Genomic DNA, 21,689 nt, shown 5'->3' with positions numbered 1-21,689 from the left:
TTCATCAAACAGTCACTATCTACTAGACTGTAAATTCCCTGAGGGCTGAGACTGGGGCTAATTCCCAGCCACATTCCTGATAACTCAGCACAAAGCTAGCAATAGTACATAAAAAATTAAAATATGGATCTTTGTATTCTTAGGATCCAGCAGCTTACTATGGAAATAGTCAAACATAAATACATAAATACATGCAAACATACATACTCTTTGAATGAATGAAACCAATCAACTAATCATTTTTACGTAATTACATGGCCATCTACCTTAAAAAGTTGAATCTTTTCTTTAGACCAAAAATCATAAGGAGGTCGACAATAGAATCTAAAGCTCCAAAAACTAGTTTTAGCAAATTATAAGAACTGAAAATCTGGATATGCAATATATCCCAGGTTAGTAAATAACAAGGATTTTCTGTGATCTTGCAGGACTTATAAATTATATTGTATTAATGTTTGTTTAACTGAATTTCTACTACTTTAATGGATATACTTTTGGGTCCAGCACAAATATGAAACGTATGTTTAAATCATTTGAAATATACATATAATATTATTCTACACTTCTGGATATTTAAAAACTTATCAATAAAAACAAAACACAATTAATTATGTGAGACCCAATTTACCACAAAGTTGAATTCTAGAAGTTGTCTGCATGTTTGGTTTTTCAAAACCTGAAAATACTTTCTCAAAGAAACAAAGTTAGAAATGTTGACTAAGTTCTCACCAGGTCCTACAGAAGCCTATTTGATGTATGATGTAGTTGCAGTACTAAACATTTACTGTGAAAAGAAGCAAAGAAAAATACCATTGCAGCACAAGTAATTAAACAAAACAAGGTCAACAAAATTGAATATTGCTGTATCCACCCCAAATGCAAATACTTCTGGGAAAGAATATAGGTTTAATTAAAGGACTGACAAGGAGCTATATGGAGTCTACTGTGGCGATTCTCAAGAGGACTTGTGAGAATTTAGGGCTTTTCTGAGGTTAATAGCACGCTTGCCCTTATACCTAATTTATCTTTAAACATTATGAGCCAAAACATACTAGGATGGACTTTTGGTCACAAATATAATGACAAAAGGGAAGAAAACAGGCTATTAAGAAAAAAGTTTCCTGAAGTATCTGGGCATGAGTTTGAAGGATGAAGTGGAAAAACGCTCAAGCGAATGCGTATTATGCTAGAAAGATTACCTGGGTTTGAATTAAGTGAGTTACAGCAGTAACAGAAAATTTTAAGTCTGGAAAGTATGGTATAAGTATAATGGCCTTAGGGTTAGAATGGTGATAGCAGAGATACTAGATCAAAACTGCTCTTCTGAGTACAGTGATAGAGTTAATCCAGCACAGCTTAGTTGCTATCAGGAAGGCTGGTACGAAGTACGGGCAAGTGGCACAGTGAGTAAGGGGGAGAAAAACAATGGATGCTCATGAGCTTTAAAAATCTGGTTGCTCAAAACCAGAAAGGCTGTATTTTCAAATACAGACCTCAGTCCACACTTTGATACACTGTTTCATAGAACCATTAACTTCTGGATGCCACAGAAAATCCTAAAAGAGAAATGTTAAGAAAAGAAAAAGTCAAAGAAACTGTTATATCCACCATTCAAAATAAACATTAACATATCTCTTACAGAGTACTTAAAACACCACCTTGTCTACGATATCTTCATCTCCCTTCTCAATTTGCAAGAGTCTCACAATAGTGCTCCTTGTATCCACTTTTGCTTCCCTCTAAACTACTTTCCACATTTTAGCCAGAGTAATCTTTTAAAAATTTAAATCTGATCTTGCCACATCCTTGCTTAAATATTCAAGGCCTTTCAATTGCCCTCAGAATAAATTCCAAAGTCCTTAAAATTGCTAAGAAGGTGTAGGATCTGGCCTCTGCCTAGACATTCTGCCTCTTCTCCTGCCACTTTCCCCCCTGCTCTAAGTACCCTCTTGATTCTCGTTCAGCTTCTAGAATGCACTATGTGCTCCTTTTTCTCCTGTACTTTGCACATACTGTTTCTTCTGCCTATAATGCTCGTAAACTCTTCCACTGAGCCTGAAGAGCTCCTACTTATCCTTGAGGCCTTGGTTAAAACATTACTTCCTCAAGGAGGAAAACTACCTTTAATTCCTTGCTCTGTACGTTCCTAATGCCCCACTTTTCCTTTTTTGCCATCCTTATCCCACATTTAACTGAATGTAGGAAACTATAATGACTTGCAAGCTCCATCAGGTATACGATATTTTTGTCTTGATCCCCACTGTATTCTCAGTATCTAGGAGAAGTCACTGTGACTAGAAATTCAGAAAATTCACATATATTCTTTTATGGACATTAATCTTGAACACATACTAGTTTCAAATTAGCTTACAAGATTATTTTTTCCTTGATAAAAATCTGAGACCAAATTTTCTATTTTAATACACAAAACGGTGAACACATTTATTCAATTATTTTATTATTCTGATCTACTCTCAATACACTGAAATATATTTAGTATGTACAAAGGATTGGCTGATCTGCAGATAAATTAACCAATGAATATAGTTTCAACATTATAACATTTAGCTTACTATTACATGGACTTACTACTTTAACTGACGCAATCTTATCTTCAAAAGGAATGTTTTCGTGCTGCCATAAAAAAAGGAGAGACAACAGAGAAATATTAACGTACAGATTAATTTTATGTAAATAATTCTCCCTTTAGCTGCTTTTTAAATTTATTTACACACCATATCTCAATTATCCATATTCAACCTGAAGGGAAAAAGACCTGCATAGAATACCAAAAAGTAAGTGACACTAGTTAAATTGTTTATATGTGATTTTCAACATCTAAGACGTAATTCAAAGATAAAACCTCAACTACAAACAAGTAGGTATGTGAATATGCCTAAATAAATTATCTTTTTGCCAAGCTTACCACAATTCCACTTTAGTCCTAGTATTATTTATGTATAGCAGAGATGGATTGCTCCCCTACATTTGCTGAGTCCCTTCCAGTTAGACAGGACCACATGGATAATTCTGGCCAATTTAATGTGGTTAGATATGATGCCAGGCTGAATTTCTCAGGGCAATTCTCTAGCCTCTGGTTTAACTTGATGCAGAGACTGAGAGGCTGAATGTTCCAAACAGTACAACTACAAGATGGTAAAAATACCAACAGCAGGAATCCCTGAATGACTGCATGGAGCAAAGCCTCTTGCCAACCCACCTAGGACATGCAGCACTAAGTGAGAAAAGAACTGTTTTGTTAAGATTGTAGGGTGGTTTGTTGCTATAGCAACATCTAGTCCATTCTCACCAATATACTAGTATAGGTCCTGTCTGAATGGAGCAGACATATATCACTCTAGGTTATTATAGGTTTCAGTTTGAAGACAGTAGATAAATAGTTCAGTTGTAGAAAAAATTAAAATTTGGAGACAACTTCTTGTAACCAAGCGTTCCATGTAAAGAATAGAAATCCCTTCAGAGTTAAAAATCCAGGGTGGGGGAAAAAAAATCCAAGGTGGAATGGGGGATAGAGGTCGTCAATAAGAAGCTAATTCTCTTCCTAAAACCCAGGTTGAAATGTTTTCATTAATGTAATCAGACAGACAGTATTTATTTTTATATCTCTATGAAATAAAGTTTGCTTTTATAAACAGGCTAACTTTTAAAATTCTTGTTAGTCCTGCTCAAGCATCATTTCCTGAAAGGACTCTTGAGACCATTAATTCAATGGAACTTTAAGGTATGTTATATGAAAAGACTTTCCTTGGTCAAATAAGTCTGGGAAACACTGGGTCAGACAAAATCACACAGGTGATTTCCTCCTCCTACACCATCCCAACCTTGTTAAAATTCTTCCTCAGAGAAATAATGTCATGAACTTTCTTTTTCCTTCTTCTGCATAACTCAGTTAATTCAACTCAATCTCTTTCTTCTTTTCCTTTATTTTAATGTAACATTCGATATATATAAGAGAATATGCCACACATATGTAAGTCACAAGTATAGTAAAAATAAATAAGCACTCATGAATCCATAGCACAAATCAGAGCATTACCAACACACTGAATGACCTATGTGGACCCCTCACTCTCTTAATTCCTTGCTTCACCCAAAGGAAACCACTGTCTTAAATTTTGTTTATATTTTGCTTTCTTTTTTATTACATAGTTTTGTCACATGTATATGCATCCTTAAATGATATATTGTTTAGTGTTGTCGGCTTTCTCTCCAACTTTTACTTTTGAAAAATTTCAAACTTACAGCAAAGTTGACAAAACTAGAACGAACACCCAAACACTCTTTCTCAATTGTTAACATTTTCTACACTAGCTTCATGTTTCTCTGTACACACATATACATAGTTTTTCTCTTTTGCTGAACCACATGAAAGTAAATTGCAGACATCCTAATATTTCACCCTTAAATACTTAAATGTGTATCTTCTAAGAACATAGACATTCTCTTACATAACCGCAGTATGATAACCCACCTGATAAATTTGAAACTTGATAAAATATTATCTAATCTAACATACAGTCCATGTTCAAATGGACTTAATGCCCTAATTTCCCAATAATGTCCTCTCTATAGTTCTTATATTTTAATCTAGAACTCAATTAAAATCAGGTATTGCATTTAGTTGTCATGTCTCTTTAGTCTCATTTAATCTAGAACATTCTTTACCGTTTTAAAACCTTTTTATATCAATCAATTTATTATATCAATATATATCAAGTATTATATTTATTATTTTTGTGGCATCTAGGTCAGTTGATACAATACACCAAATATAGATTATAAACAGCACTAATATTTACCCTCTTATACATGTCTCTAAATACATGAGTAAGAGTTTCCCTAATAATAGTTCTAAAAGTTCACAGCCTAAACAAACGTTCACCCTCACACGATAATGCAAGTTATTTTCTGAAGTGTTTGTAACAATTTACTCTCACCAACAGGTTATGAGACAGTCTCTCTAATATATCTTTCAGACTTCATATTTTTTGCTGTTGTCAAATTTAGTTTCTGTCACTAAAGTAGGTATAAAATGGTATCTCGCTATGATCTTAATTTGCATTTTCCTGATTACTAATGAGGTTAAATATCTTTCAGATTTACACCGGGATTTATGTTTCCTCTTCTGTGAAATACCTGGTCATGCCTTTCCCTTTTTCTATTGGGTTGTCTTTCTTATTAATTTGCGATTCCTTATCTCTCTTGGATGTAACAGACTGATATTCTCTGGTTTATAGCTTGTCTTTTTTCTTTAAGGTATCTTTTGACGAACAGGTACTCTTAATCTTAAGTTATATGAATTTATCCATCTTTTATTTTATGGTTAGCACTTATTGTTTCTTATGGGAGAGACTCTTCCCTACTTGAGGTAATGAAGATATTCTCCTACATTTTTTTCCCTAAAGGTTTCAAAGGTTTGGCTTCACACTTAAGTCTAAATTCATCTAGAAATGATTTTACTTGATGGTGTGAGGTAGGGGTCCAATTTCACTTTTTTCCATATACATAACCAATTGCCTCACCATGATTAATTGCACAGACCTTCCTTTCCCCAGAGATCTTCAATGATATATCTGTTACTCATTAAGTCTTTCTACATGCATGTGTCTATTTTAGAGCCTTCTATTCTGTTCCATTGGTTTGTTCGACTCTACTAATACCACACTGTCTTAATTACTACAGAGGTAAAGTTAAGTCTTGATATTAGAGAACAAGTCCTTTCCATCTTGTTCTTCAAATCTGTCATGGTTATACTTAGTCTACCGCTCTTCAATATAAAATTTAGAATCAATTGGTAAAGTTCCACAACAAATCCTGTTAGGATTTTATTTGAATTACACTGAACCTATAGATCAATTTGAGAATAACTGACATCTTTATAATATTGAGTCTTCCCATTCCAGAACATAGTAAATATCTTCCATTTAATTATATCATTTTAAATTGTCTTTGAATAAAATTTTATGATTTTTCTGCATACAGATGTTTCACATTTGCTAGGTTTATTCCTATGTAATACAGGCATACCCCAGAGATATTGCAGGTTTGGTTCCAGACCACTGCAATAAAGCTAATATGGCAATAAAGTGAGTGATATGAATTTTTTGGTTTCCCAGTGCATATAAAAGTTATGTTTACACTATAGTCTATTAAGTGTGCAATAACATTATGTGTAAAAAAATATATACATACCTTAACTTAAAAATACTTTATTGCTGGGCCAGCCCCGTGGCTTAGCAGTTGGGTGCGCACGCTCTGCTACTGGCGGCCCGGGTTCGGATCCCGGGCACACACCGACGCACCGCTTCTCCGGCCATGCTGAGGCCGTGTCCCACATACAGCAACTAGAAGGATGTGCAACTATGACATACAACTATCTACCGGGGCTTTGGGGGTAAAAAAAAAAAAAAAAAAAGGAGGAGGATTGGCAATAGATGTTAGCTCAGAGCCAGTCTTCCTCAGCAAAAAAAGGAGGATTAGCATGGATGCTAGCTCAGGGCTGATCTTCCTCACACACACACACAAAAAATACTTTATTGCTGAAGAATGCTAACTACCATCTGAGCCTTCAGCGAATCATAATCTTTTTGCTGGTGGAAGGTCTTGGAAAAAATGCAGTATCTATGAAGCGCAATAAAGTGAAGTGCAATAAAACAAGCTATGCCTGTATACGGTTTTTGTTACTATTGCACACAGTATATTTTAAATAATGTTTTTGAACTCTATATTCCTAGCATGTAGATATGCAATTAATTTTTAACAGTTTTATTGAGTTACAATTAATTTTTCTATGTTCATCTTATAACTGGCTATTGTGTTAAAATTTTTATTATATCTAGTAAATTTTCTAAGGATTCTTTGGGGTTTTCTATGTAGATAACCATATCATATGAAATCTTGAGTTTATCTCTTTCCAATCCTTACATCTTTAAATTATCTTTCTTTTGCTAAGAACCTCTAACACAATGTTGAATAGAAGCAGCAATAATGACATCCTTATCTTCTTCCTGAGGTTAATGGAAATGTGTCTAAACATTTCACCATTGAGACCATTTACTGTAAGTTTCTAGAATTTTTAACAGGTTAAGTTAGAATATAAAGAAACTCACCTAATAGAGAAAGAATGATACCAATTCTCTCATATTGTTAGGACTTGCTTAATGGCCCAATATGTGGTCAAAAAAAGGTTCCATGCATGCTTTGAAAAAATACGTTCTCTGATTTTCCAGTGTATTCTTTAAGTACTGAGCTATAAGTTCATAAAATCAGCATATTAATACTCTATATGTAGTCTATAATAGTAAACTATACGTTTACTAATTTTATTTGCTTGTCCTATCATTAGTTGCTTAAGCAGTGTGCAATTCTCTCATATGAATGAGAATTTGTCAACTGCTCACTGTAATCATAATTTTTGCTTTATACATTTTTAAGTCTAATTTATTAAATGCCTACAAGTTTAAAATCTTCTTAGTGATTTGAACCTTTTATCATTAAAAAATATCTGTATCCCTAATAATCTACTTTGTCTTGTATTAATATGACTTATCTTTCTTTAATAAGTATTTGTCTGGTAAATCTTTTCTCATTTTTAATTAAAACTTTCCCACGTCCTTTTGTTTTAGGTATGTCTGTTTAAGTAGCAGAAAGTTCTTTTTAAAACCAAACTGAAAATATGTGTTTAGCTGACAAACTTAGACTACTTGCATTTATTTTGATTATAAATGTTTTTATCATTTTACTTTTTGATTTCTAGCTCCCTCATATATACATAGATTTTTTTTCATATACATATATGTAAAAACTGATTTTTATGTGTACATATAAATGTTTTTGTATATATATGTATACACACACACACATATATATGTATGTACATGTCTGTATGGGTACATATGTGTGTGTGCATAAAAGATATATTTGACATTAGATGAGTTTGGTTTTAATTCTTTTCTTCTTCTGGTTTGAAACTTACACATCCTAACGCTATCCTTTTAGTTTTTGCCTTGGAAGTTTTACTATGTATCTTTAACTTAAGTTCTAAAGTAAGATAATACCTTAAAGAGTAAAGAGGATATCAGAATATTTTGTGATCATATTGGTCAGTTCTTTAGTACTGTCTTTTTATAAAATGCAAAAAGACATTATTATTTTATACAGACACTGTTTAGATTTACATACATCTTCACTAGTTTCTTTAACCATTACTTTTTATATTTCAGATCATTTTCTTCTCAATTATTTCCCTCCTTCCTAAAGTTTGCCCTTTAGAAAATCCTTAGTATAAGTCTATGTGGCAGTAAACCCTTATAGTTGGTATTTATCTGAAAATGTCCTATATTTCAAGAATAGAGAAATGTGTATGCTGGGTATCCAATTCTAGGTTGAAACTTACTTTCTCTCAGAACTTTAAAGCTATTACTCTACTGTCCTCTGACTTCTATATTACTATTGAGAAATATGCTGGCCCAAAGCTTAGTTTTTTACATATAGGGCACTGCAGCTATTGGCATCTGTCTTTGGGGCAATCCAAATATCTACTGTGTGCCTACTGTTATTGTTCCCATCTCTGGTTTTGCTTCCTAGTTTGTTCCTTCTTTGGGGAGTGTCTCCCATTTCCTCAGTCTAGAAATACATCAACAAGTATTTTTTTTTTTTTAATCTAGGATCTAGCTGGTTTGAAGTAGAAGGGGCCCCTAGAGTATCTAGCTTGCCCTCTGGCTGGAAGCAACACAAACAGGTTTCTTTACTGAAAGACTTCTCAAGTTTTTAATATCCTAGCCTGAATTAAAACCATCTAAGAGGGGGATATGATATTCAGCTCTGCCAAACTTATTTGACCAGAGCTTCTCACAGAACTAGTCATCTACAAAATATAATCTGAAAAAAGTCCTGCTCTAAAGCTTCTTTTTAAAAAATTTGCCTCAATACAGAAAAGAAACAAATTCAAAGAATTACCTTCAATACTTCTATTCCACCCAAACAAACCCATACCAAAGCTGGAAAAAAAAAAAAAAAATCAGTTTTTAAAATATGCCAGACCATGCCAGGCGTAAGACATGTATTTAAAAAATAATAACGAGGGGCCAGCCCCGTGGTGTAGCGGTTAAGTGTGCACGCTCTGCTGCTGGCGGCCCGGGTTGAGATCCTGGGCGTGCACCGATGCACCGCTTGCCAGGCCATGCTGTGACGGCGTCCCACGTAAAGCGGAGGAAGATGGGCACAGATCTTAGCCCAGGGCCGTACTCCTCAGCAAAAAGAGGAGGATTGGCATGGATGTTAGAAAAAATAAAAATAATAATAACGATAATACACAATCTCTATCCTCAAGGTGTTTAGAGACAAGAGAAATAAGTAAAATAGAATTTGGCAAACATTCCACTAGCAATTTGAACTAAACAGTTTCTCAATAACTGTCTCTTTAAGACCGTGACAAACTGTCTTTGTTTCTTTTTTAAATGTATATAAATTTAAATGCATGTTTTTTCTTAATTGTGGGATAACAGGATACCTCTAGAAAACAAAAATTGGAAATTTAGGTGTTATAACTAGGGCTCAAAAACAATGTCCCATATTGTACCTACTTTTGGCTGTAGACTAAACCATTATAGTTCTTTTCAACTAACTGTTGTCAATTCCATTATTCCAATTTTCAGAAAGTCACACTCTTCTAAGCCTAGAAATATTAAACTATTTCTCTGAAATCAGAAATCTCTCTACTTTTTAAAAGTTTACTAAAGTTTTTTACTTTAAACTGTGATAATCTCAAGTCATCAAATAGTTCCAACTCTTCTGTATAATTTTGTGTGTATAAACACAAATGGAAAATACATTTACAGATATCAAGTAAAATGAAAAGTTGACTTTATTATTTTCCATTGTTCAGCTTTAAAATCTATACTAGCCTTTCCCGGTGGACAAAATCTCTAATAGCCTATGGACTCTTCTCACAAGGAATAGTTCCTAAGAATTTAGTATCCACTACCACCATCACTATGTGACTAGCTACTTAGCTGTGAAGTCCCTAATTTTTCAACTCCTCACCACAGGGCAAGATGTTGTGTATAGGCAGATTTTCATCATAAATTCATGTGCTACTCCCCCTACAATTCTGAACTTTCCTGTACTTCACTTTTCTCTCCTTGCCATTCCCCACTCCCAATCATACACAGTTGAAGACAGAGATTAGAACCTTGGATCACTTAAAAATGTGTAAACAGAAGGATATGATGAGATAATTCACAAAAAATTAACTAATAAATAATTAATAAACATATAGAGAGATGTTCATTCTTGTTAGCTTCCAAAAAAAAAATATATATATGTATATTGGCCCTGAGCTAACATCTGTTGCCTATCTTCCTCTTTTTGCTGAGGAAGATCAGCCCTAAGCTAACACTTGTGCCCATCTTCCTCTATTTTGTGTGTGGGACGCCGCCACAGCATGGCTTACTGAGTGGTGCGTAGGTCCATGTCTGGGATCTGAAACTGCGAACCCAAGGCTGCCGAAGCGGAGTGCGTGAACTTAACCACTATGCCACCAGGCCAGCCCCAGAAAGATATTTTTATAATGAGAAATTTTGGGGCCGGCCAGGTGGCGCAAACGGTTAAGTGTGCATGCTCCGCTGCAGCAGCCCAGGGTTCGCCAGTTCGCATCCTGGGTGCGCACCAACACACCGCTTGTCAAGCCACGCTGTGGCGGCATCCTATATAAAGTAGAAGAAGATGGGCATGGATGTTAGCCCAGGGCCAGTCTTCCTCAGCAAAAAGAGGAGGATTGGCAGATGTTAGCTCTGGGCCCATCTTCCTTACAAAAAAAAAAAGGAGAAATTTTCTAAAAAAGAGCAGAAATTTGTTGCATTGTTGTTTTAATTATATACCATGATTTCCCAGTGTCAGCAAGGTTGCAAAAAAAAATTAGGCCCCAATGTATATTGCTAATTACAGCATAAATTGAAACAGTTTAGCAATATAATCAATAATTTTTGAAGTGTTTCTATTCTTTAACTTAATATTTGCATTGTAGAGATTCCATCTGAAGGAAATAATTAAAGAAGCAAAGTTTTCACACAAAGATGTAATTGGAAATGTCCTTTTTAAATTGCAAAATAAAAAAATTAGAAAACTACAAAAAGTTAAGAAAACAGAGGATTATACAACATTACATTATATCCACTCAATAATATACTGCCATTAGGAAGACACTTAACATTGATTATATGATAATATGGTGAATTATGATAAGCGGTGGGGAAAGAAGACATAAAATTGTACAGGTTAAAAGATTACAAGTATGTTTTAAAAAAAGAGACTGAAAAGACAGATGACAAAATATTAAAAGGAGGATAAGGGATATTTTATCTTTGTTTTCTTTCTAAGGAATTTTAAAAAGTTCTCCCAGGGAAAGAATTTATTAGCTTTGAAAACTAAAAGTTTAAGTTAATAAAAAGTTTGCCAATACTTTACCCACCACTTCTTTTTCCTATGTTCCTCATTACGGCAAATCATTCCTTTTTTCCCTCTACCTTTCCCAAAATCAAAGTAAAACTTTCATAGTTCCTTTTGTTAATGTGAAGAGGCACCTTCCTCCTATAACTATTCAGTTGGTTAACTTCTAAAATAATACCCTAATGAAGAGAATAGACAAATTTTACCTTATTCCCTTCTTCTTTAAATTGGGGATTAATTATTTTTACAAAAGAATAAAACAATTGACGAATTCTGGAATCTCCAATAAATGCAATATGTTTATCTACAAGGCAGTTCTTTGCTTCACTGAAATCAAAAAAGAAACATTAATTAAATAAGTAAAATCAGCATATTGGCATTTCAAAGTACACAGTGTGAACAAAGTAGTACAGGATTGTTATACATACAGTTATGTTGCTTTAGAAATAGGTGGTCAGGTTTGTTTAACCTACCAGTCTGTGTATGATCAACTAACTCACAATAATAATTGTGCCCTCATTTATTAAGTGTTTAAGATATAATCTAACCATATTAAGTGCTTTATATCCATTATCTCAGAATAACTCCATGAGGTAGCTATCCAAGCTCCAACCAAAAGCCCCTCACTCAAGGCCTATTGCCTTGGGCCTAGTTCTCTCTCACCAGAAATAAAGTAGCTTGGCCAAAGTTCTTTCCCTAATGCTTTTGCACAGGAATCTTCATTTGGACTCACTCCAACCCCTACCCTCTATCAGCAATTCTCTACCATCATCTAGAGAAGTACCATACAGTACATTCTTTGCTTTACCAACCCTTCTTCTCTAGATATTAAGACCCATCTTAGAAAAGAAAACAAACAACAAAATGAAGAAACCTTACCTGATTTTGTATTTATGCATCATACAACTGTGAGGTTGCCAAACTTTCTCTCCAAGAAATCTGCCACTTGAGAGAAGGTACTCACACGAATCATTGCCTGTAACAGTCAAACACAACTGTGTTGTAAACAATAGTTAAATTTTTACATGTTGGTTGTCTGACCCCATGTAAGCTCTTTGAGATAAGAGAGTACAAAATTTTCCATGCTTCACTATACCTTCTAGGTACATATTACTCATCCATGAGAAGCACAGTAAATATCAACACATTAATATGTAAGAGGTTAAGAGCCACTAATGACAGATACTTCATCTTAGAAGAGACTCCTGAGTCCTAAATGCTACATTCACTGCTTCGGCAGTTCCTTCTGCTTCAGGTTTTCTTTCTAGGGACATCATCTCAATCTCGAACTAGCCTTTATATCTGTCTATCACTTCTACTTGTAGTTAGAAAAGTTTAAAGGATAAAAGAGAAGACTTTGGAAATGACTTCCTATTCAACTATTTTAATACACCGTGCATCAGCATATCTGGAAACTAGCAAAATGTTGAAATATTTTATAAACCTACTCCCTGATTTTCACAACTTCCCTGTGAAGAAGTATGCTACTCCTATCCTGTAAACATGCAAACAGAGAAAAAGACTTATTCAAGAACCTCTTTAAAAGCTTAATAAAATTTCATCCTTTTACAATCTTACAAAAATAAGACTTAAAATTATGTTATCCACAAGGTGGCTGAAGATACACATGATGAGTATCAGTAATAAATGCTGATTTCACAGTTATTAATATTCAGCTCCTCCAACTCTTGATATCTCTTGCCTTCCTTTAGGATAACCAACCAACTCCTCCTAACAGTTTTACAGAGAAAGTTCCACATCTGGGAAAGCCCTCAGTCTGTGTAACTGGGACAGGTGGTCACCCTACTTCCTTTGGCCATTTTACTGTACATTAGCTTAAATGACCGAAGGAGTTAAAAAGGGGGTTGGAGGTATTAAAAAAGTTCAAATATGTCAAATGGATGAAGGAAAAATAGGATGTTTATAGATTAACCATGAGGTTATAATAAAATATATGTATGATTTAATCTAATTCCTAGTTCTCTGTTAACAGTCAACAGCAAGCTCTATTTGTTTTACAAATAGTTAAGGTCAGGATAGGGAGTCTGGTAAGAGGAATACTACAGAACAAAAATGGTACTGAACCATTTAGGGTGGGGAAGGGAAGACCCAAAGATATTTAAAGTAGAAGAACACATCTCTTCTCAATCCAGTTATCCACGTATCTGGCCAACATGCAGATAAAAGATGATACAAAGGCAAGAGAGGTAGGCATAAATAATAAAACTGTTGTTACTTCAGTGTCATAAATTCTAAAATAGAACAAGAAGGAAAAGTGAAAATACTGTATTATTGTGTTGGTTGAAAACTGGATAACGAAAGCAGAATATCCAATTATTAAATTTTTACAATTATGTATGTAGCCCGTGCAGGTTTTTTGTATTTCAAAGATTTTTTTAATAACATCTCTCTAAGAAAACTATAAATAATCAGTTCTTAATTCTTTCCAATTACTAAAAACTAATTCTAGTTCTAAAAAACAAAATTAAGCTACATAAATAATCAAGAAGTACAGAAAGGACTACAGGAACACACAATTAAGTTATTTTCATAAAAACAGCACTCTTGTTACATTCTTTTATAATGGCTATAGAGTAAAATCCTATTAGAAATCTAGTAAAGGTTTAAAATTAGGATGAAAATTCCATATTTATAGCATTTCTATCTCTCTAAATACATCTATTAAGCCAAGTGAAAAGTCAGTAACATTTATTTTCTAAAAAAGTTATAAAAAGTTGCAAATAACTACATACTACTTCTATAGTTTTTCTTCCTTTTCTGTCTTCTTTCTCTCTTTCTCTTTTTTTGTTGTTATTTTATTTTTATTTTTTAATAGAAGCCTAAACAGAAACACACCTTGATCAATCTTCAGTGTGTAGGATGATGTTATTTCTTAACCTTCTATATGGGTTATCAACATCATTTTGTGGAGACAGAAGTGCCATACTAATATCTTAAAATAACCAGTCTTTTCTCTACCAGAAAAGGTGTTTAAAAATGCAAAGTTTTTCTTTCCCTTCTCAATACTACTATTCGCACATTGTTTTTCACTAGTTCAGCTAGTGGAAAACAACAGCTTTAATCTGATGAATCTATATTAGAAAAACCCCATAGCAAAACAGATTTGAAGTTGTCACTAACCAAAAGGCACTATAAACACAGTATGTTAGAGACTACTGGTCTTTCCGGGGAAGAAATTCTTAATTTGCTAATGAATGCTAGTTGATGATGACTTTCTTAATATATTTTATGATATAAAGCTTTTTTTATAATGCTTATTTCTGAAATTAATAGTCTCTGTATTATAGCAGTTAATGTCCAGTCAAAAAACAGTAACTATACCAGCTATTTTAATAGAGAGAATCTAATAAAAAGAATTGTCAGAAAAGTAAAAGAACTGCTAACGAGACAACTGAAAATACAAGAAGAGACTGGCTTTTTTATATTTGTCAGCAAAATAATAAAAATAGTAATAATAAATACTATTATAATCTGATTAAAAATAGATTAACCTGATCTACAAAAGAAAACTCCACAAAATTCCATACTCTAAAACAAGTTCTCTTTTCCTGGGAAGAAAATATTTTTGGGATCAAATCACTAAATGTAAAATCTAGATGTTAAAATAAGTTAATGTACCACATTTTTATTATGTATACTAACTATATGTAAATATATGCTGGTATATATTTTCCTTTCAAAATTTACCCAGAAAAACGCCAAACAAAAGAAAAAAAAAAAACCTCAGTCATTATTTTTAATCGCCTTATATAATTTTGATAGCTACTTTAATATAACCAGTGTGAGATGAAAGTTGCCAAATGCTCAGGTAGATCAAGCTAGGAACACAATTTTAAAAAAAAGCAACTAAAGAGATAGAATTATCTACTTCAGCTATCTCCAATACTAAGATTATCTAGATGAATGGCTGTCTTCCTCTTCATTCTGTTATCTTAAGCACAAGCATTCTGGTTTGTCAATCTAAAGTCTCAGGTTTTTATGTGTGATTTTCCTATAATACAAGATACTAAAAGCAAACAAAATAAGTAAAAAGATAAACAAGTAAAAAAAAGCGAAAAACAAAATGTAACAACTAAAGAAAATATCTGATGCGCTAAATAAACTGTCGCTTATATTTTCCTTTGAGTAGAATACCTCTGGCACACTGCACCTTTAGACAATCATCCTACCAAAGCTGTGTGTTTCTTACTACCAACCATGAAAATACCAGATCATAAAGTTTACAATGTGATCTCTAGAATATTTTGTTTGCCTAAAATTCAGCAAGTTATACTTGGTGCTGAAAAAATCACCACTTACATTTTCTTTAGATAAGCTAGGAGCGCCTCATTACAAGTGTCATATAGATCAGGATGTTTCTAGCTGTCAAAGAAAGAAAAGGCTAAGAGACCTAGAGCTGCTTCTTTCTTGCTTTAATATGTGAAGCTTCAAACTCACTTTTCTCCAAAACATGTAATAATATTTAACATTTGCATTTAATATGCCTAGTGATAGACAGGAATTAGATTTTAACAAATTTAAGGCATTTGAAGCAAGCTAAATTTACCAATTAAAAATTAAAAATGTATCCAGATTGGAACTACCCTTAAGGTTATAGACCTCTTGTCACAGATATAATGTTTTTAATCTGTAATCACATTATTAATGGACATTTAGTGATTCAGTAATGTTAGAGATTGATAAAATTTAGAAAAAATACAGTTAAGAGAATAATTATTTTTTAAAATGTCATTCTACTGTATTATGTGAAAATAATATTAATAATGCAAAAAAAAAAAAGCCACCCTACTTTCTAAAGTTGAGATCAGAACATGCTATTAGAACATGAAACTCAATTAAAACCAAAAGAACCAAATGCAAGGAGCAAAACAGAAGGAAATAAGGACTTTGAAAAGCTATTTATCCAATAATTGTTTATGGAGTTCCTACTGTGTATTAAGCTCTGATGACTCAAAGATGAATAAAATACCCTTGGAAGCTCACAGTTTGTGTGAGGGAGACAGATACAAATTATCATAATACAACATGATAAGTATGTACTAATTGCTGTAGGAACACTGAATTCCTAATACCTACTTCTGTGGTGGTGACATCTGAACCAGGTTTTGAAGGAAAAATCTGTACTTTCTTTCAAGTACAGAAAGGTCATTGCAGGCAGAGAAAAATCAGATATCTGTGAGATATGCAAAAGGGCAAAGCATATTTAGACTGTGAGACTGAAATTTAGTAAAAAGAAAGAAAAAATAAACATAGGTAATAAAAAGTAAGTTGGTCAGATTTTGAAGTTTTACACGTGCAACTTTTAGAAAATCACCACTTTACTGGAAAAAGAACAGGAAAACTCTTGGCTGGCACTATGAGGTAGAATTAGTGTTTCTAAATGGTTTAACCCTTGTCTCTCTGGAAGATGCTTTCCTACTTCATCTATACATCACCACGGCCTAAGAAGATCTAAGAAAGGCAGACTGTAACATAATGGCCTGAGGCAGACTAAGTGGGTTCTAAATCCCAGCTCAGTCACTGACTAACTGTGTATCCTTAGGCAACTTAACCTCTCATGCCTCATCTTTAAAACGTAAATAATACTGTAATTCACCCAATCTAATTGATTAAAAGACAATCATTATTTTATGGAACAGTAGTAAAAAATGTTATCAATTAAATTTTGACATGCAATCAAAGTTTTAAAAACTCATCCTGATCACAGAGATGTTAAAAATAGGGGGGTGGGGAGGATGAAATATGGTAATTGTATCTACCTCATAGAATGGCTGTACAGACAAAATGAGTTAAAACGTGCAAAACCCCTAGTAGAACAGCACCTGGCATATAATAAGTGCTCAATGTTAGCATGTAGTGTTTGCCAAGCTTTACTTTCTGTAGTGTGTAATTCTTTCTTTTACCTTCTGTAGTTTGTAAAGCAAGAGATCCTGAATACGTGTATTCAAATTGTATTTACTCTACCTTGCCTGAGGCATACTCATATCCACACATTGGAGATTTTAACATACAGTCTAAACCTCCATATCTAATGTAAGGTCCTTTCTTAGTCTAAAGATTTATGATATTGTGATTCAAGTGTATGGATATCTTTGTGTGAAGTGCATTGCATCTGACTCTTTGACACTGCCAAATCATGAGGATGGCTAAAAAGTTCCTGGTAAGATCATTATTTTTCCCAAAGAGTCTTTGGCTCAAGTTCTTGACATTCAGTCTGGGCAAGTACACACACCAGGTGTACTGCTTCACACTCAAGGCACTGAAGCACCTACGGAAGCTGATGACTAGCTTCTGGAGGAGGTTTTATAAACAACCCCAGATTGCTACACTGACTCATAAGGTTCCATCTGACATTCTATTTTCCCTGCTGATGACAGATCTTGAAAGGATGAAATATACAATCTAAATATAATAACTAATATCCAAGCTTATCAAAGATAAAAGCACAATTTAAAAAAGGGAGGGGGGACTAGATCTTACCTTTAGGACTACAGCAGAGCAGTTATAAAATTTATCTCCACTACCATCGTATTCACAAAACTGAGTTAGATTATTGTCCTCTTATACCAAACTAGCATAAAATTATTAATGGTAGCTAGAAAATTTTCTTCAAAATTACCACAAATTAATGCATCAACATTGCTAGTTTTATTTTGCTGATGCAAGTGTTGGACTTTGGTTTGTCCACTGCAAATGAACCAAAGCCCTGCCACGTCCTATGGCAGTGATCTATCAGAGGCTGGAGGAGAAAGGACAAAGGGCACAAAGAATTTATGTTTTTAATTCGATTTACTATTTATATAAAGAGCTATCCATCCAGTATGGTACTAGAATACAAGATTTTTAATTCTCAAGCATTGGAGAAAACAAAGCAGCAAAATTGACCAAAATGTCCTACACTTTGAAAGGTTCCCTGAGATGAGAAGTGAGCTCAGATTTCAGTACACAGTTTACTGGTTATTTTGCCAAAGTGGGTGTGAAGTTAAACGGGAACAATGTTAAATGAGCACCTGTCCATTACACATTACAGGTTGACCAATTAATCTGACAGTCACCAAGAGCTGTCCAGATAACGGCTTCGATAATACTAAGTGCCAAAAATAAAAGATCCTATCATTATTAATTTCCCTCAGCCTGTCAGTCTCTCTCTCAGTGGCATTTTTACAGAGAAAATTAAAATAAATAAATAAATCAATCAACAAGGACAAGTAAATATCCCTTGATTACTGAAAGATAATTCGTTCTGAAATAAGGTCATATTTCCTTTTCCCCTTTACATCAGTTTCAAAATCCACAACGAAGGCCTCCTTTCAAACTGCTTCCAACTTGTTTTCATTGCCCACCTCGATTCCTATCAACCCGTAACTTCTTTTCAACTCTGCCCCAATGACTTTACTTTGTAAAAAGTGTGCAACCAGAACCCTCTACACGTTTCTGAATCACAAAGGCTGGGTGACACCTCCTCCATTTGGCCAAGGGCATCTTTTGCGAGCTGTCGCCCCAGTGGCAGAGAAAAACGGGGCGGCCCTTGTCGCTGTCCAACAACAGCTCGGCCCTGCTGTTCCAGGGCAAGGGTCGGACGAAACAAAGGCTAAAGAGCCGCACCCCAGGGCGCAGAATCCGCGACCCCACTCCCGGCAGAGATGCACTCTTGCAGGGCGGCCTTTGCCTTCCTGCGCCGCGGGCTGGACCCCGAGGGCCGCCTGTCCGACCTCCTGCCCGCGAACCCCCGGGCCTGGCGCGTCTCCTCCGGCCCAGCCCGCGCAGGAGCCGGGACCCCGGCAGCCCCTCGGGCCAGGCCCGAGTTGGCGCCCCCGACCCCCGCGCAGGCGGTTCGGGGGGCCCAGCACCACGGGCCCTCGTCCTGTGGCGGCCGGCGCTGGGGTCCGCTCTGTCGGCCAGGGGCGCCTGGCCCGAAGGCCGGGACATCTGGGGGCACGTGGGGGCACCGCCTCCCCAAAGGGCCGGGCGCGCGGGCGGCCGCGTGAGCGTGGGCGTGTGTTGGGCGAGGGGGCGGCCTCCAGCCGCCGCGTCGCCTCCTCCCCCCGGCCGGCCGGGGCAGGGGGAGGGCCCGCTCACCTCGGTAGCGGCGGGAGGCGAGGTGGCCTGCTGCGAGTAGCAGCACGGCCACCAGCGCCAGCACCTTGGCGCTCCTCACGCTGAAGTAGTGGTTGATCTCCCGCTTGCCCAGGTTGTAGGCCAGAGCCGCCATCTTGGTTCCTCCATGACAACAGTGCGCGGCGGAGCGGGGAAGGGGCGCCGCACAGGGGCAGCACTGGGGCTGCCGCCGCCGCAGCCAGGCGAGGAGCCGCCGCCAGCCCCCGCGGCCGCCACCCGCGCCGCCCGCCGGGGCGCCTGACCCCGCCGCTGCGGCGTCCCCGGCCTCCACCTGCCCCTCCTCGACCGCCACCGCCTCGGCGGCCTCCCCGCAGCCCCGCCGCCGCTGCTCCGCCGTGCCGGTTCCCCAGGCGCCCAGGACGCCTGTCTCCTCCCCTTCCTCCTCCTCCCCTTTAGCCTCCTGCCTTAAAAGCGGCTGCGCCTGCGGGGGCGGTCCAGATGCCCGGTGCTCGGGGGTCACGGGCCCCAGGCGGCCCTCCGGGGTCACCGGGTCACGGGCGCCGTCGGGCGGCGGCGGCGGCGGCGGCGGCAGAGACATGGGGACTACGAATCCAACCTGGCCTGAACGCGAGCCCTGGGTCTTTCACCTGGCTTACTGGCCGCTACCTGAGCCCAGGTTGGGGCAATAGAACTACAGATCCGGAAGAAAAGTACACATCGTTCCACTCCCTCCTTTCTTAACACACCCTTGGCTGAGTTTTCTACTCTCAGAACCTGCCCAACGAAGGCCACCCCCAACTTCCCCGGGGTTTATTGTCAGGCTATCAAGTCAGTCTGGCTGTCTCCAGATGCTTGCCAAGTGTTGAAACTGCTGGTAGCCCTAGCACCCAACCCACCGGTAAGATCAGTGTTAACTCACTGCCTTGGCCCATTTCTCTTGAAACTTAAAAAAAAAAAAAAAGTCCTCAGTTTGCCCAGTTCCGGTGGGCGAAGGTACACCAAAGTACAGAGTTGAAGGTACAGAATGAGCCTAGCTTAGTGTAAATGTTGGCGAGAATAGAACCTCACTCTTCATTTGTATTTACACAAGGGTTGGGTAGGTGGATGCACCAACCATAAAGTGTGCTCATGACAATCATTCCTACTCATAAAGTTGGTTAATGTTTTGTGGTTGTCAGTAAAGCCAGCACTCCACCTTTGTTAAGCTCCTGTTATCCGTCGCCCTCTTTTTTTCCCTGTCTTTCCTGTGCTGCCTTCTAGATGAGAAAGTTATTTACATTACTTCTCTTTCTACTTGCCCTGTTTAGAGTGAGTCATTGGTTATTTGGGGTGTTTTCAAGTATTCTTTACAACTTTCCCATTTAGTTGTTGCTGCCCTGTGTTTATAGGCCCCTCTTAGAATTATAGAATGTTAGATATCAAGGGTCTATAGAGATCTTGTCATCCCAATGCGTTTCATCCAAGGACTCTTTTTATTATGTTTTCATCCATAGACCCCATATCTTGAAAGATTTTGTCACTTAAATGAAATCACATGCATCACTGTCATGGATGTAATGCTAATAAGCAATAAAGTTAACTAAGTGGACAAACACTAGGCACTGTTCCCTGGAAATGGTCGCTTAATTTTGGTTGTCACTCTTCTGATCCAGGGTTGATCACATGCTGGAAGAATTAAATCGGATATTGTAAAAACCAGATAAATAACTCTGCTACCAGTATGTGGTCCGCCAGTCACAACCTAGAAATTTCTGTGATGTCATCAACAGCAAATTAGAATTTCTGATCAGCGTGCGATAACCAGTATTAGCCCACAGGGTTGATTTAATGCCTGCCAAAAGTAAAGAAACTTGACATTTTATTTAATTGCAATTTCCAGAAGGCTTTCTGAAGTATTGTAAGTAGCTTGTGGACTTCTTTCTTCCTTTCCTCTAGTTTAACTCTAATCTCTCTCCTCTGCTCTGAATCTCTTCCTGTCTCCCTTTTTTGGGGGTGTTAACACCTCCATTAGTTATCCCCATGTCAATCATTGTCTCTCTGTGTCTTCATTAAATTCTCCCTCTCTACTGGCTGTTTCCCTTCCACTGGTAAGTTTCTCTTTTCAGTGAAACACATCCTTGGACTCTGTGTTTCTGTGCGGT

At 36.7% G+C, this 21,689-nt stretch overlaps 1 protein-coding gene across 2 annotated transcripts in view; it reads right to left on the bottom strand.

Moving 5' to 3' along the window:
* The window catches only part of CASD1 (CAS1 domain containing 1), a 56,057-nt gene extending 35,964 nt beyond the window's left edge, over positions 1-20,093 (bottom strand). The window contains exons 1-5 of one of the 2 annotated variants that reach the window (XM_058525714.1): positions 19,570-20,093; positions 12,349-12,445; positions 11,676-11,796; positions 2,590-2,634; positions 1,494-1,556 (exon numbers count right to left, since the gene is read on the bottom strand). In XM_058525714.1, coding sequence (XP_058381697.1) covers positions 1,494-1,556; positions 2,590-2,634; positions 11,676-11,796; positions 12,349-12,445; positions 19,570-19,702 — 459 coding nt within the window. In that variant the 5' untranslated portion in view covers positions 19,703-20,093. The remainder of the gene's footprint in view (positions 1-1,493; positions 1,557-2,589; positions 2,635-11,675; positions 11,797-12,348; positions 12,446-19,569) is intronic. The other variant, XM_058525705.1, reaches the window with a different exon arrangement.
* Between the last annotated feature and the right edge of the window lie 1,596 nt (positions 20,094-21,689).

This window comes from Diceros bicornis, chromosome 3 (genome assembly GCF_020826845.1).
Source record: "Diceros bicornis minor isolate mBicDic1 chromosome 3, mDicBic1.mat.cur, whole genome shotgun sequence".
NCBI classification, from domain to species: Eukaryota; Metazoa; Chordata; class Mammalia; order Perissodactyla; family Rhinocerotidae; genus Diceros; species Diceros bicornis.
The sequence above is the reverse complement of the archived record's forward strand: the minus strand, read 5'-3'. Positions and strand labels throughout refer to the sequence as shown.